This window comes from Ochotona curzoniae, unplaced genomic scaffold, assembly GCF_017591425.1.
Source record: "Ochotona curzoniae isolate NIBS_2020 unplaced genomic scaffold, NIBS_Ocur_1.0 contig_4838, whole genome shotgun sequence".
Lineage (NCBI taxonomy): Eukaryota > Metazoa > Chordata > Mammalia > Lagomorpha > Ochotonidae > Ochotona > Ochotona curzoniae.
In genome coordinates this window covers 373,587-388,243 of record NW_024466399.1, presented here as the reverse complement: position 1 = coordinate 388,243, position 14,657 = coordinate 373,587, and the positions used below count along the sequence as shown (strand labels likewise).

General features: G+C 49.0%; 1 protein-coding gene across 1 annotated transcript in view; it reads right to left on the bottom strand.

Annotated features, from left to right (window-relative positions):
* Positions 1 to 536: 536 nt before the first annotated feature.
* The window catches only part of LOC121161742 (protein mono-ADP-ribosyltransferase PARP4-like), a 74,570-nt gene continuing 60,449 nt past the window's right edge, over positions 537 to 14,657 (bottom strand). The window contains exons 31-34 of the mRNA XM_040988344.1: positions 9,759 to 11,030; positions 8,077 to 8,176; positions 2,671 to 2,803; positions 537 to 889 (exon numbers count right to left, since the gene is read on the bottom strand). Of these exons, the coding sequence (XP_040844278.1) occupies positions 691 to 889; positions 2,671 to 2,803; positions 8,077 to 8,176; positions 9,759 to 11,030 (1,704 nt within the window). The 3' untranslated portion in view covers positions 537 to 690. The remainder of the gene's footprint in view (positions 890 to 2,670; positions 2,804 to 8,076; positions 8,177 to 9,758; positions 11,031 to 14,657) is intronic.

Sequence of the window (14,657 nt, the reverse complement as noted above, 5' to 3'; positions counted from 1 at the left end):
TGAAGGGTTAGGTTAGGGTTAAATCCAGAAGGCATTCGTCACTTCCTTCCTGCCTGATCCATCAGTCCGGCTAGGTCTGTCTCCATGAGCCCCCAGGACGCGGGCAGGAACTGAACCCAGCATTACCCACATGTATTTCCCAATAAAGGGCAATCAGGCGTGGTAGCCTAGTCCTTATTTCCTTGCCATGGGCACCAGTTTGTGTCCCTGCGACCCGCTTCCCATCCAGCTCCCTGCTTGTGGCCTGGGAAGGCGGTAGAAGACGGCCCAAAGCCTTGGGACCCTGGACCTGCGTGGAGACTTGGAAGAGGCTCCTGGTTCCTGGTTTCAGATTGGCTCAGCTGCAGCTGCAGCTATCACGGCCGCCTGAAAAATGAATCAACAGACAGAAGGGCTTCCATTTTGTCTCTCCTCCTATGAGTATCTGACTTTCCCATAAAAATAAGTTCATCTCAAAAACAAAGCAAACAAACAAACAAAAAACAAAAATACAAAAAACCAGACACAGAGGGAAAAAGAAGCTGACACAGCATTTTTTCATTTTATTCTTTCTTGCTAATTGATTCAAATGATCCATTCTGATTGCTATGCTGAATAAAATCATGTAAGACTAATTATAAGCTCTCAATTGCATATGATTATTTTGCATACAGACGCATGGAAAAGAATGAAAACACAGTGGCACCGGCTTCAGCCTTGGCTTTGGCTAAGAGCTCTATGGAGCGGAGAGGCTGGGTCACCCGGCTCGATCCCCAGGAGCTGCTTGGTGGCCGATTCCCAGTCTTTGCCCAGTTCAAGCCGCTGGCAGATGGACGAATATTGTCCTTCCATTCTTTTCACCCATTCATTTGCTTTCTTTATTTTCTCAGTATATCTCCAAAGGATTTTCCTAGTTAAAAAAAAAAAATGTCCATCAATTTCACAGGATGACTGTGTGAAATGTGATGTGATACCAATTCTACAATATTTTATTAGACAAAATAATTCTGCCAAAAATTCACACACACACACACACACACACACACACACACACACACACACACACGTGACCCGTTATAGGCTCCTGACTGCTGGGTTTGACCGTGGCTCAGCTTCAGCCATCTCTGCCATTTACGTAGTAAATGCCTCCTTAAAAAAATGTAGGACCTGGCCCGGTGGCGTGGCCTAGCAGCTAAAGTCCTCGCCTTGAACGTGCCGGGATCCCATATGGGTGCTGGTTCTAATCCCGGCAGCTCCACTTCCCATCCAGCTCCCTGCCTGTGGCCTGGGAAAGCAGTTGGGGATGGCACAAAGCCTTGGGACCCTGCACCCGTGTGGGATTCCCAGAAGAGGTTCCTGGATCCTGGCTTCAGATTGGCATAGCATCGGCTGTTGCGCTCACTTGGGGAATGAATCATCGGGCGGAAGATCTTCCTCTCTATCTCTCCTCCTCTCTGTCTCTCCTCCTCTCTGTATATCTGACTTTCCAATAAATAAAAAATGTACGACCTGGCTGCTGCACTTGGAGGCCAACTCCCTGCTCAGGCATTGGGGAAATCAGCAGAAGACAAACCGGGTGTTCCGGCTCATGGCACCCACATGAGGCCCGAATGAAGCTCCCGGCTCCTGATGTTGGCCCAGCCCAGCTGTGGCCATTGTGGCCATTTGGGGAATACAACAGCAAATGGGAGAGTGCCTCTCTCTGTAATTTTGATTTCTGACTTTCCCATAAATTAAATGCATAAGCATACATCTTTGGATAAAACCAGCAAAACATCATCCATTACAAGGAACTTATCTATCGTAGTCTCTCCCTCTATCAACAGGTAATGTTTTTCTGTTAGTTTTCTCCTTACCAGGTCTTTAAAAGAACATTAGCAAATCACATACAAACAAGTGGGTAGCAGTATTTTGAAGAAGTGTGTGTGTGTGTGTGTGTGTGTGTGTGTGTGTATGTGGCTGAAGGGGAAATTCATCTTGCCACGGGGTCAGAGTCTGCAGGGAAAAGAGACTGTGCCCACATAGAACCCTTAAAAAAGGCTCTCAAACAGCCCATAGCCTCCCTGGAGACCTTGGAGCCACAGCATTCCCTGACCAGACGGTCCTGAGACTACTTGCAGGGTCCTCCTGGCTTGTCCTCCCGAGTTTGAACTGGGCTAACACATCACTAGGTCTGCAGGGTCACCCGATGTGTGGGGTACGCTTGGGCTTGTTGGTGGGTGACGTGGGGTATGTAAGTGGGCACTCCAAGATTGCCAGTGGTCAAACAAGGATTCAGTGTGACCCTGGCACCCGCAGGCGACTATGAAGTTGCAGCTGTCGAGGCAGGAGAGCAGACACATTTACTTAGTCGTTTGCTAGTCTGCTTGATAACTGCCAAATACTCAGACCTATGGAATGTGGGTTGCCCCAGGCCCTGCAACTGTTCATGTTGAGGATCTCTGAAAGGCAGGCGGGATGAACGCACTGTTACGAAGAGGTGCTAACCAGGAGCTGGGAGACTGGGGCTGCAGTGCAAGACACAGGGAGACTCTCAGGACCTGTTTCCTTAGTGGCCTTTGGCAAGAAAACTGGGTCAGCCCTGCCTGCTGCAGGAGACTGGGTAAGGTGCTCCCCAAATTTCCTTTACAAGGCTTATTGACAAAATGCGGACTGTACAGGTCAGGTGCTTCTTGGTGTGACAAAAGCTACCTGGAGGTGGAAGATGCATCCAACGTCCTCCAGGACTTGACAACGATTCCCTCATGTTCCAACATGGTGCAAAAAAACTGCAGGACCAACAACGTGGCAATCAGGTTCAGGAGGTTTTCTCTTCCACTGACACCTGAAAGGCAAGGAATTCATCAAGGCTGCTGGAAACACTACATCTCAAATGGTGCCCAACGACCGTGAAAGAATATGCTATTATTATTAAGCCAGATCCTAACATTTGTAACACACTTCAAGGTTCCTAATTAGCTTCCTATTCAATTTAAATTACCTCATTTAAGTTACTATTTAAAACTAAAAACGAGGATGATGGAGCTGTGCCTATCATAGTCGCATGTCTGAGTATCCCTTCTCTGCCACCTGCAACATCCAGAGGGGCGTGAAATTAGATGAAAGACACTCAGGTGTCAGTGTGGGTTAAGACCTGGTTGGGGGCCTGGCGCCGTGGCCTAATGGCTAAAGTCCTCTCCTTGAATGCCCCGAAATCCCATATGGGTGCCGGTTCTAATCCCAGCAGCTCCACTTCCCATCCAGCTCCCTGCTGTGGCCTGGGAAAGCAGTCGAGGACGGCCCAAGGCCTTGGAACTCTGTCCACGTGTGGGAGACCCGGAAGAAGTTCCTGGATCCTGGCTTTGGATCAGCATAGCATCGGCCGTTGAGCTTACTTGGGGAGTGAGTCATCAGACGGAAGATCTTCCTCTCTGTCTCTCCTCCTCTCTGTATATTTCACTTTGCAATAAAAATAAATAGATCTTAAAAAAAAAAAAAAAGACCTGATTGGGACACCATAGCATCCCATCTTGTTCAAGTCTAATGTTCAAACCCCAGCTCTTCTGCCAATGCCAGGTTTCTCTAATATAGACCCTGAGGAGCAGTGGCTAGGGGCTCAGGTGCCACCCCAGTGAGTGACCCAGATGGAGTTCCTGCCTCCTGATGCCAGCCTGGCCAAGCCCCAGCTGCTGCCGGCATTTGAGGAGCGAACCAGCAGATGGAAGACATTTCTCTCTTTGAAATAAACACAAAAACAATCAAAATCAAAAGCCACACAAGTCTTTTTAAGAAGATGCCCACAATCTATGGCCAGGGTGCCTTTCTTGCCATCACCCTGCTTTTTAAGTAAAATGCAAAAAAAGAGAGAAAAAAACCCCAAATCCCTTCCACTCTGTATTGTATATTGCATGATATAGCATCCAGACACCCTGGATTTGCCATCCACTTTTGTCCCGTGTGAAGCTTTTTGTTTTATTAGGGTAGACCTATTTTGGCATTTCCTTTTGTCCCGTGGTATAGTTCCTGTTCATTTGTTTCTTTTGTTTTGTGTGGTGTGGTTCTTGATTAAGGAGTACTGCCATCGGCAGCAGGCACTTGGGTCTCTGCATCCATGCAGGACACCTGCGCACTGAGTCGCAGCTCCAGGTTTCAGCCTAACCTAGTCCTGCCTTGTTACAGCCACCTGGGGAGTAACCTAGCAGCTGGAAGTTTTCTCTCGGAGAGAAAAGGTCTTCATGATCTTTTCAAGAGTGCAGAAACAAGTCCAGGACAGCATGTCTAGGTTGCTGTAACTTGAAGGCCCAGCTCTGGCCTTCCCAGCTGTTCTTTCTCTCCGGCTTCCTTCCATCACAGCCTGCAAATGTGCACATTAAGGACAGAGACAGTCCAGGAGCTGAGGGAGTGCGGGGGTAGATTCAGGTGCATCTCAGAGCCCCCTGCACTATGGCCTTCTCCTTTTACGGCTTTTTCTTCCTCCAGATTTATTTATCTGAAAGTCTGCCGGAGTCCAGCTCCAGCCGAGTTCGGAGCTCGGAAGGGTGCGTGGAGTCGGCGATAAGGAAAGACACAGACACAGACACTTGGTGCATTCTCACCACCGCTCAAGAAAAAACTGTCCTTTTTATTTACTCAAAACCCCTCTCAAGCTTCTGCACAAGCAACTAATTGTTCTATTTTTTAATTCAAGACTAAGGGGGCATGTACAGACATTTGATCATTCCGTCTGTACTTCAGGGCTAAGCAGGTGCCCCTAAAGATAATTCTGCAAAATACTGTATTCATATTCTTCAAAGCAAGCCATTATTCATTCTTCAGTAGTAGCCAGGGAGTAACAGCCAGGACTCCAAGGCCAAGGACATGCGATTACCTGCTAATCAGTAGTGCATTCCTGCCACATTTCTACTTCTACAATTTATCCATCATTTAATGGGAAAATAGGTTACAAGGGAAAAACCTAAAATCTAAAACAGAAACTTCAAATGTTAAATCCCCCTACAACTATAGACTCCTACAACCTCATAAACAATAAAGCAATAATCAGAAGCATTTTTCTTTAATAAAAGCATCCTTAATTCCTCTAGCTAAAAATTATAAAAGCAGCTAAAACAATTATATTTCCTACACTCCTAAAAATTGCAAAGACAAGCTAGCCTTTGAGATAACAATAACTATATTTATTGCCATAGCAGTTTCAGCTCTCACTCCCATCAGTTGCATTAGTATTTAAGACATATATATCAAGCCCCTTCCCAGATGGTGTGCTGTGTGTCTGGGCCAGGTTCTGAGGCAATAGTTAGCACACAATAAGGTGTCCAGAAATGGCATGGGCTTAATTGTGCTTCTGTGTGTAAACTGTCAAAGGCCCACTCACCAAGACATTATCAGCGACATTAACTCTTTTTTTTTTTAAAGATTTATTTTTATTATTTTTTATTGGAAAGGTGGATATACAGAGAGGAGATACAGAGAGGAAGATCTTCCATCCGATGATTCACTCCCCAAGTGAGCCGCAACGGGTCGATACTATGCCGATCCGAAGCCAGGAGCCTCTTCCGGGTCTCCCACGCGGGTGCAGGTTCCCAAAGCTTTGGGCCGTCCTCTGCTGCTTTCCCAGGCCACAGGCAGGGAGCTGGAAGGGAAGCGGGGCTGCCGGGATTAGAACCGGCGCCCGTATGGGATCCCGGGCGTGCAAGGCGAGGACTTAACCACTTGCGCCACCGCGCCGGGCCCCAGCGACATTAACTCTTAAGCTCACATCGGTTGCAAAAACCTGCAAAAACTGTCTCACAGGGGCAAACAACAATGTCTCAACAGAATACAGAATTCTTAGTGGGGTGCTTGAGTGTCCATGCAGCCAGGGGGTGAAACAGCATCAAGGTGGTCGGAGAGACTTCTGCTGGGCCTTGCCTAACAGCTGGAAGCTCCCCCGGGCCTTGCCACACAGGGGAGCTGTTCTCTTCACACCCTTGTGTCTTCCACACCCACTGCACGGACCCCAGCAAAAGGCAGCATGAGAAAAAACAGAGAGGAGCTCTTCCATCTGCTGGCTTACTTCCCAAATGCTCACAAAAGCCAGGGCTGGGCCAGGCTGAAACCAGGAGCTGGACACTCCATCTGGGTCTCCCAGGTGGGTCACAGAAACCCAAGTACTTGGGGCCATTTTTTGTTGCCAGCTGCACTGGCAGAGAGCTCAATGTGAGAGGAGCTGGATGCTTCGTACTCTGTCCCACATGGTTAGCTTAACCATTGGACGCTGACACCCTCCTCTTTTCAGGGTTTTCACACTTACTAACTTCCCAGCTTGACCTCTGACCCTCCATCCTCGTGCCATGCAGGCTGTAGCCCAGGTGCCTCGTGAGACGGTCTCACGGGCCGGGCGAGGGCTGGGTCGTGTGCAACCAGCCTACTTCACTTCCTTCCCCTTTAGCACTGAGTCCCCTCCCGGTTCCTGCCTGCTTCTGGCTGCATCTCAACGAGTGGGCTTTAAGTGTTTTGTCTGTAGTTCATAGCTGTTATTTGCAGAGAGGTAATATGTTCTTCCATCGCTGTTCAAATCAGCACCCTCTCCTCGCGCCAGCTGCCATCATTCCTGTTAGCCCAAGGCAGGTCAGAAAGTCTAGGCACCTGCTAACTCACCTGGGGATCTGAGCATCCTGACCTTTCAGAAGCAACGTGCAGGTAGATACTGCTGCTCCCCCCTCCTTCGTGAACACTGAATCATTATGTCACGATGCCTACTTTTGAAAAACTCAGTCTTGAGGTAGGGATTTGACACAGCGGTTAGGCTGCTCCCACCCCACGTCAGAGCTTTGCCTCTGCTCCCAACTTCCTGTTGTTGCTCACCCGGCAGGCTGCAGGTGGTAACTCAAGTACTTGGGTTCCACCCACGTGGGAGACAGACTGAGTACCAGGCTGCGTGGCTTTGGCATGGCTGGGCCCAGGCTGTGGCAGGCATTCAGGCAGTGGGCCAGGAGGATGCAGGGGCTCAAGCACTGGCTGGTCCTCCACTGATTTCTCAGGTGCATCAGCAGGGAACTGCATTGCAAGAGGAACAGCCAAGGCTTAACTGGCCCCAATATGGAATTCCAGTGTTGCAGCTGGAGGGTTAACCTCTCACACCACAAGATCAGCTCTACCACGGGCTGGCTTAAGATGCCCAGGATTTCCTCATTCCACCCCTCTGTGGTCCTGACACACAGAACTGTTCCAGCAGAGGCCAGATCTATGCTTATCAAAGCTCTTCTCTCGGGCCCGGCGCGATGGTGCAGTGGTTAAGGTCCTTGCCTTGCACGCCAGGGATCCCATATGGGCGCCGGTTCTAATCCCAGCAGCCCTGCTTCCCTTCCAGCTCCCTGCCTGTGGCCTGGGAAAGCAGTCGAGGACGGCCCAAAGCTTTGGGACCCTGCACCCGCGTGGGAGACCCAGAGGAGGCTCCTGGTTTTGGATTGGCGCAGCACTGGCCGTTGCGGTCACTTGGGGAGTGAATCATCGGACGGAAGATCTTCCTGTCTCTCCTCTCTGTATATCTGCCTTTCCAATAAAAATAAAATAAATCTTTAAAAAAAAAAAGTTCTTCTCTCTTCCTGAGTACAAAACTGGAGAAAGTGAATTAATTTCTTCTCCTCTTCCTCTCTTGGTAGGGCCCGTGACTGGTTCTTGCCACGTTTGCTTCCTGTTGTCTAGTCTGCGGATGATGCGAATGAAATCTTCTTTCTTGGTTGCTTTCGCCAGGTGAACTTGCAAGCCACATGATGTGTGTGGCAGAACCACAGTGTGGAAGCAGCCTGGGTTCTACACGAGGAACCTCCCTGCTGACCAGTAACTGATCCGGCAGGTGACGTTGGATGGCATGGAGTTACTAAGCCTTGTGTGCTGTTTTTACAGCAGTTAGCACTGCTCGTGGCAGCAATCTGACGTGTATGACACCAGAATTACTGGGGAACATACGACTGGCAACTAATCTCCTGTCTCCATTGATATTTAACAAATATAATCCCACTCGTATACAACATTTTTAATTGCTCTGTTAATTCACTAGTTTTTAGGAACATACCCATGAGTGAATGGAAGATGCAACGACTATTTTAACGTCAGTGAATGGAAAAAAATGAGACTTACCTAATGAGCCAATGCCTTTTTGCTCAAGGAAGCCGCATAAGGCATTCACTTTAACGTTTAGCATAACTCCTAGCTCGGGTGTAAGTTTCCAGAAGCCATCCTAAGAAATTAAGAAACAAAATGAAGTTCCATCACGGAAATGTTGTGACAAAAGGGGTGAAGTGGTACACAAGCTTCCATTTATCTGAATTTCAGTCATTACGAGCTTTGTAAATGTTTTAGTACCTAGGTATCCAAGCCCCCGTACAACAGCACTAGAGTCTGGAATCCCAGTGTCACAAGATGCTAAGCGGCTACATGTACAAGTCTAGAAACATTCTAAATCTCTCACAAGGTTTTTCAAACTTCTAAATGGCATAATTTCTTCTTTTAAAAGCTTCTTTTCTGAGGTATGACTGACATATAAACCTGTTGTGTTTGGACATGTTTATGGCTGTGAACCACCCCATGACTGCAACCAATAGCGTGAATTTATCTGTCGCTTCTAGAAATTTCCTCCTGGTTTTTTAGCACTGGACATAATAAAGCCTGCTGCCTGAGTTTTTAAGTGCATGAAGCAGTACTGTTAATGACATACTCTGGTCACCTGCTTGATTCATTTGGTTCAACATTAGGTAGTCTGAAATCTGATGAAGAGCTTTTTTTCTCTCCAAATACCAAGGAGTTACATTAAAGCTGCTCTTCCACCTTCCCTGTGCCCGCCTTGCCTACGTTGTGCAGGGCATGTGAGAATGCAGCATCTGGACATGGCCCAGATCCTAACTTTGAAGGGGACAGCCCCTAGGCTCTGCGGGAACTAACACAGGGAGCAGTGACATCTGCCGACGAGGACAGAGAGACAGCGAGAGGAGGAGCGACTTGGTCACACAGCACAGGTGGTTGAAGCAGGCCTGAGGTCCCGGCAGCTTGGTGGCAGGGCCCGCCCTCTCTGCCAGGGGCACAGCTGCTCTGTGGCTTTCCTCTCCAGGCTCGCACAGGACAGCTGGGCAGTTAGGACCTTCCTGCCTTAACCTGTAAACCCTTCTCCCCATCATGTGGAAGAGGAGACAGGCTCAGGTCACCACGGAGTGCTGGGGCTGGGAACCCAGGACTCATCCTTACATTCTTGGGCTCAGCACAGTCCCTTCTACTTCATTAAACCAAGTTCCACCAGGGCAGTTACAAGGGCAAGATGGATGTTTCTTAGACAATGGAATGATAAGCTCTAGGACATCGTTGTTACGGGGGGAATAGAAGCTCTATTCCCAAATCGCTTGGGAAAACATGCCCAGAGAAGCCTTTCAGCATGCAGGTTTTACTTCCCACCAGGAATTGCATACGAATTGCAGTTCCATCAATTTTAGCAGCTACGATGTGAAGGTTATTCCTTGTGACCTGTTCAGGGCCGCTGTCGGCTGAGGAATATTACAATGCACCAAAACAAGGAGCTGGTTCAATGCCTAAGGGGCAAGTGCCACTCAGTGTCAAACACATCGCTTCTATCAGCTAGCTGCTTTGGGTTTTGGCATTTGTGGGGAGGAAAATTCTCTTGAGGAAGACTGCAGTGTGCCTCACCGCCTGGCATGCGTCCCTTATTTTAGTACTGACTGGCACCGACAGTTCCGATGACCAGCTAAGGTGAGCGGCGGGCACGTTTCAGCCAAGGGACAAAGAGACCATGCATTTACAGGGCAGACGGGTACCTTGGTTTGTAGACTGAAGAGCTTCCTGCAGGTCACAGCACCCATCCAGCTCTGATGACTGTCCACGGCCTGCCCTCCTCCTGCGGCCTTAAAGGGCTGGGTTTTCCTTTTGCTTCCTTTGATTGCACTGTATGGAGCCATTGGCAAGTTACTGTCTTTGACAGCTGAATCTGGCTGCATTAACATCTCGCTTGGAAGCTGATCACTTTGCTGGGAACCATCTACTTCGACAGAATCCTCAAAACTCAAGAGAGCACCGCGTTTGAATTGCACAGCAGAACCTAATCTGACTTTAGCTGACTTTAATCTGGCAGGAGCATTGCCAAGGGTATCCCTGAGAGGTTGCCTTTGAAAGAAGCTTCTTGAACTCAACTTCACATTAGCCGTGGAATCATGGGATTGGTAGGCTATGCTGGGACCAGTGGTAGAGGATCTGGGAGGAGACGGGGAGGGAGCCTTCTGACAAAGGACACCAACGGAGCTAAAGCTTAGCCCTGGCTGGGGTGCAGGTAGAGCTGAGAATTCAGCCCCAAGCGTGTCCCAAGAGGTCCCTGCTGTGAGGACCTGGGGCAACTGGCTGGGATGAGACCCCATCTCTTGGTCGTTGCTAGCAAGGCTTAATTTTGTTTGGCAGGAAGCACAAGAACTAAAGGCCCCAGGTAGTGCTGGGGAAAGCGGCATGAAAGCTGGGCTAGGGGGTCGAGGAGGGAAGGTGGGAAAAGCAGAGGGAGGAATGACCTCAGATAGTGGTGGGGGAGGAGGGATGGGTGCTGGGCTACGGGACAGACGACGAGGGGCGATGAGAGCAGCAGAGGAAGGAATGACCTCACGTAGTGGTGCAGGAGGAGAGATGGGTGCTGGGCTAAGGGATGGAGTAAGGAAGGTGAGAGAAGCAGAGAAAGGAATGCCCCCAGGTAGTGGTGGGGGAGGACGGATGGGTGCTGGGCTACGGGGTGGAGGAGGGCAGGTGAGGGAGACGGCGGCTCCGGCATCGGCAGACAGAGGAAAGCTATTGGCAATCACTTTTGGTGGTGGCGTGGCTTCTCCGAAATACGTCACACTGTCCTCTTCAGTAGCAAAAATCGTATGTCCTAAACCCAATGGCATTTCCATTTCTTCACATTCTTCGAGTGTGCAAAGATAAGAGCGACATTCATCGAATGCGGGACGTTCATAGCGACATGCACCGAGTGTGAGACCGTCATCAACATCAAACAGAGCAGAATATTCTACCTGCACTGCGTCCTCTGCAGGGGATGCTGAAGAAAGATCCTGCAGATAAAAACAACATAAAGAAGATCAACACTCCTCCCAAGAGAGGGCTCAGTCCCAGAATCGTCACGTGCATGCGAGGACAGGAGCGCTGAGAAAAGCACCCGAGAGCTTCTGCATCCAACACGAGGCAGAGAAGGCTGCTGAGCCCTGCAAGGAAGTGCCAGCAGCCATCACCTCCAGAGACCGGGCTATGGTCTCCCCTCAGAGCCGGGTACACCCCCACTTCACAGGGAGAAAGTGAGGACAGAGGTGACCCAACCCAGAGGTTGCATTGAATAGAATCACAGTGTGTATATGAGTCTGAAAATGAGCTAATCAAAATACACACTGCCAGTCTTTTCCTCCGTTTTCTGGAAATATTAATAAGAAAGGAAAGGAAAGGAAACTTCCGAAGATTGAAAACAAATGAATATTTTTGCACCAGAGTATGAGAAACACGTAAAGCCAAAATGGGATGAGGATGCTGTTGCTAATATTGCCTGAATCCAAATGGAAAGAATGTTCCTGGGAAAAGAACATCCAAGCTAAATCCAGTTTGATACTGACAACAGGTCTTTGAGACAGTGTGGAAATAATTAGCCTCAGATTTTAGCTACAAGAGCTGTTTTCAAAAGACAAGTAGGGACAAGCACTGGGCCCAGTGGTTAAAATGCTGCCTGAGAAGCCTGGGTTGGAGCCTTGCTCCGCTTCCAACCCATGTGCACCCGTGTGGGAGACCTGGAAGAGGCTCTAGGCTCCTGGCTTTGGATTGGCGCAGCACTGGCCGTTGTGCTCACTTGGGGAGTGAATCATTGGACTGAAGATCTTCCTCTCTGTCTCTCCTCCTCTCTGTATATCTGACTTTGTAATAAAAATAAATAAATCTTAAAAAAAAAAAGAGAGACCACCAATGGGGAACCTTTTACCTCTAGGTTCCCAGCCAATTGAGAGGGGTCAGGAACCCTTAAAACTCCAAGACCCTTCCTCACCCCCTGGTGTGTCTCTCCCTCTCTCCTCGCCAGGGACACCCCAGCTCCTGGCTGTCTTTCTCTCAGGGGGCGCGTTCCTCTTCCCTCTTCTTTCCATGTACCTGGTCCCTTCACCAGTCAAACTTCTCTGTCTGCAACCAGTTCTGGCTTCCTATTTCTATATTAAGCCGAGGAAAAAACCCCTTGAGCTTTTCTTTCCTTCTTTCCTAAATAAATCCTGCCTTGCATACTAGAGCTGTCTTTGCTTTGAGACAAGAAATGAGGTTGCTGCCGTGTTTTATGTCGAATTCCCCACAGTGCTGAGAACCCACAGATGGGTCCTCCAGCACCCAGGTCCTTGTCACCCCAAGGGAGTCCTGGATGAAGGGAGCACCAGGCATTGGTCTGGCCCAGCCCAGCTATTGCATTCATTTAGGTTATAATCCAGAGGTTGGGAGATGGTCTTTCTGCATTTCAAATTCAATTTAAAAAAAAAAAAGAATTTTTCCAAGGAGTAGTTTCAGGGCCGGTGAACTGGTATATCAGACTAAGCTTCTGCCTTGGAGCACTTGCATTCCATATGGGCACCGGTTTGGGTCCTGGCTGAGCCACTTCAATCCTGCTCCCTGCTAATGGCCTGGGAAAGCAGCAGAGGATGGAGCAAGTGTTTACCAGAGAGGAGTCAGGTGAGATAATATGCAATTAAGGTCTCTCTGGTCCATGGTAAAACGAACCATTTAAAAATGTAACATCGTGGGCCCAGTGCGGTAGCCTCGTGGCTAAAGTCCTCACCTTGCATGTAGCAGGATCCCATACAGACGCCAGTTTTTATCCCAGCCGTTGAGGCTACTTGGGGAGTGAACCAGCAGATGCAAGGCCTTTCTCTCTGTCTGTCCTCCTCTCTCTGTAAATTTGACTTTCTAAGAAAAATAAAAATCTTAAAAAATGTATTTACTTGAAAGAATTATAGAGAAAGCGAGAACCTTCCGTCTGATGATTCATTCCTCAAATGGCTGTGGTGACCAGGGCTGGGCTAGACAAAGCCAGGAGCCTAGAGTTTTTTGGGTCCTCCAGTGGGTGCTGGGTCCCAATTCTAAGCAGGATAACAACAACAACAACAACAAAAAATGCGAAACAAAATAAAGTCTTAGTTGCATAACATATCCAATGACCGGGCACAGCACTGTGGCCAGGGGGATTAAATGCAGCTTGCGACAACACGCCATATCAAGAGTGCTCGGAAGACTCCTGGCCACTCTGTTTCTGATCTGGTTCTCTGCTTTGGAAAGCATCAAAAAATGGTCCCAAACTCAGGCCTCTGCCGCCTGCGTGGGAGACCCCTTGGCTCCTGACTTTGCTCTGGTCCAGACCTACTGTGGTGGCCTTTTAGAAAGCGAACCAGGGGTTGGAGCATTCTTTTTCTCTCTCTTGTTCTGTCCCTCAAATAAAATAAATATTAGGAAGATCTGTGTGAGAAGAGGAAACTATTAAAATACACATGGGAATTGGGAACTATTTTCATAACTCATAAGGGACTCGTTTTTCCATGGCAAACTTTTCTAAAACAAATAAGGAGACGTAGGAAGACGAGAGAGGACGTGGGGAAGCTTTGCAGGTGTAGGGCTGTAGCTGCGATCCTGCGGAGAACCTGTGCGATCAGTTGATATGGAAATTCACAGGCCGGAAATTCCCTAAACCTCAGGCATAGCTGCTTCAGGTGGAGGGGTGGGAACCCTCATAGGCTCAAGTCAACTCCCTCTAGTTGCTGATATGTAAATTACATTCTGTCTCAAACCGTCCTCCCTTATGCCTCTCTCTGACACTAGGATGGAGCGGATTGGTTGAGTTATGCGTCAATGGCCAATGAGATCTGAATGGGATAGACCGGATCGGTCCACTGCACATGCCGGCAGGCACCGGAACTAGAGCTGGGGTGCTGAGTCAGTGAGGGTTATTGACTGGCAGGGCTGCAGGCACCCTGTGGTCCCTAAGGGCCGAGCCTGTGGTGGGCAGGGTTGGGCTTGGCCGCAGCACCCAATGGTCTGCAGATAAAGCAAGTCAGAACAAACTGATCAACTACCCCAGTGAAGCTTGACAGCAAGTTTCTGGGTGAATGGGGATTACGGCAGCCAGCTGACCTTGGAAGGATTTCCTCATCTTTGGAACAACTCTATCAACAGCATCTCAGAACTATCGGAACCACTCTCCGAAAATGCTCTCTACCAAGAGGACCCTGGGATGACATCAGGTGGGTGGCTGTTCCCCATCTCCGGGTGCTGAGGAGGTTGGGAGGCTGGGTGTGGCTTCTCTCCTTTTATATCCCCATCAGGTACATGGAGGAGAAAAAAAATGTGTAAACAATGGTCTCACCCTCTTTGCCCTGATGCTTGACCCTTCCCACCCTGATCAACTATGTAAACATCATCATCAAAAAAAAAAAAAAAAAAAGTCTGATGCTGGTCCCTACCTTGGTAGCCTAGTGGCTCAAGGTCTTGCCTTGCATGTTCCAGGATCCCACACGGGTGTCAGTTTGTATCCTGGCTCTCTGTTTTGGGCCTGGGAAAGCAGTAGAGAATGGCCCAAAGTTTTGGGACCCTGCACCTGTATGAGATACCCAGAAGAAGCTCCTGGCTTCTGACTGACTGCACATCAGCTCAGCTCTAGCTGTTGCAGCCTC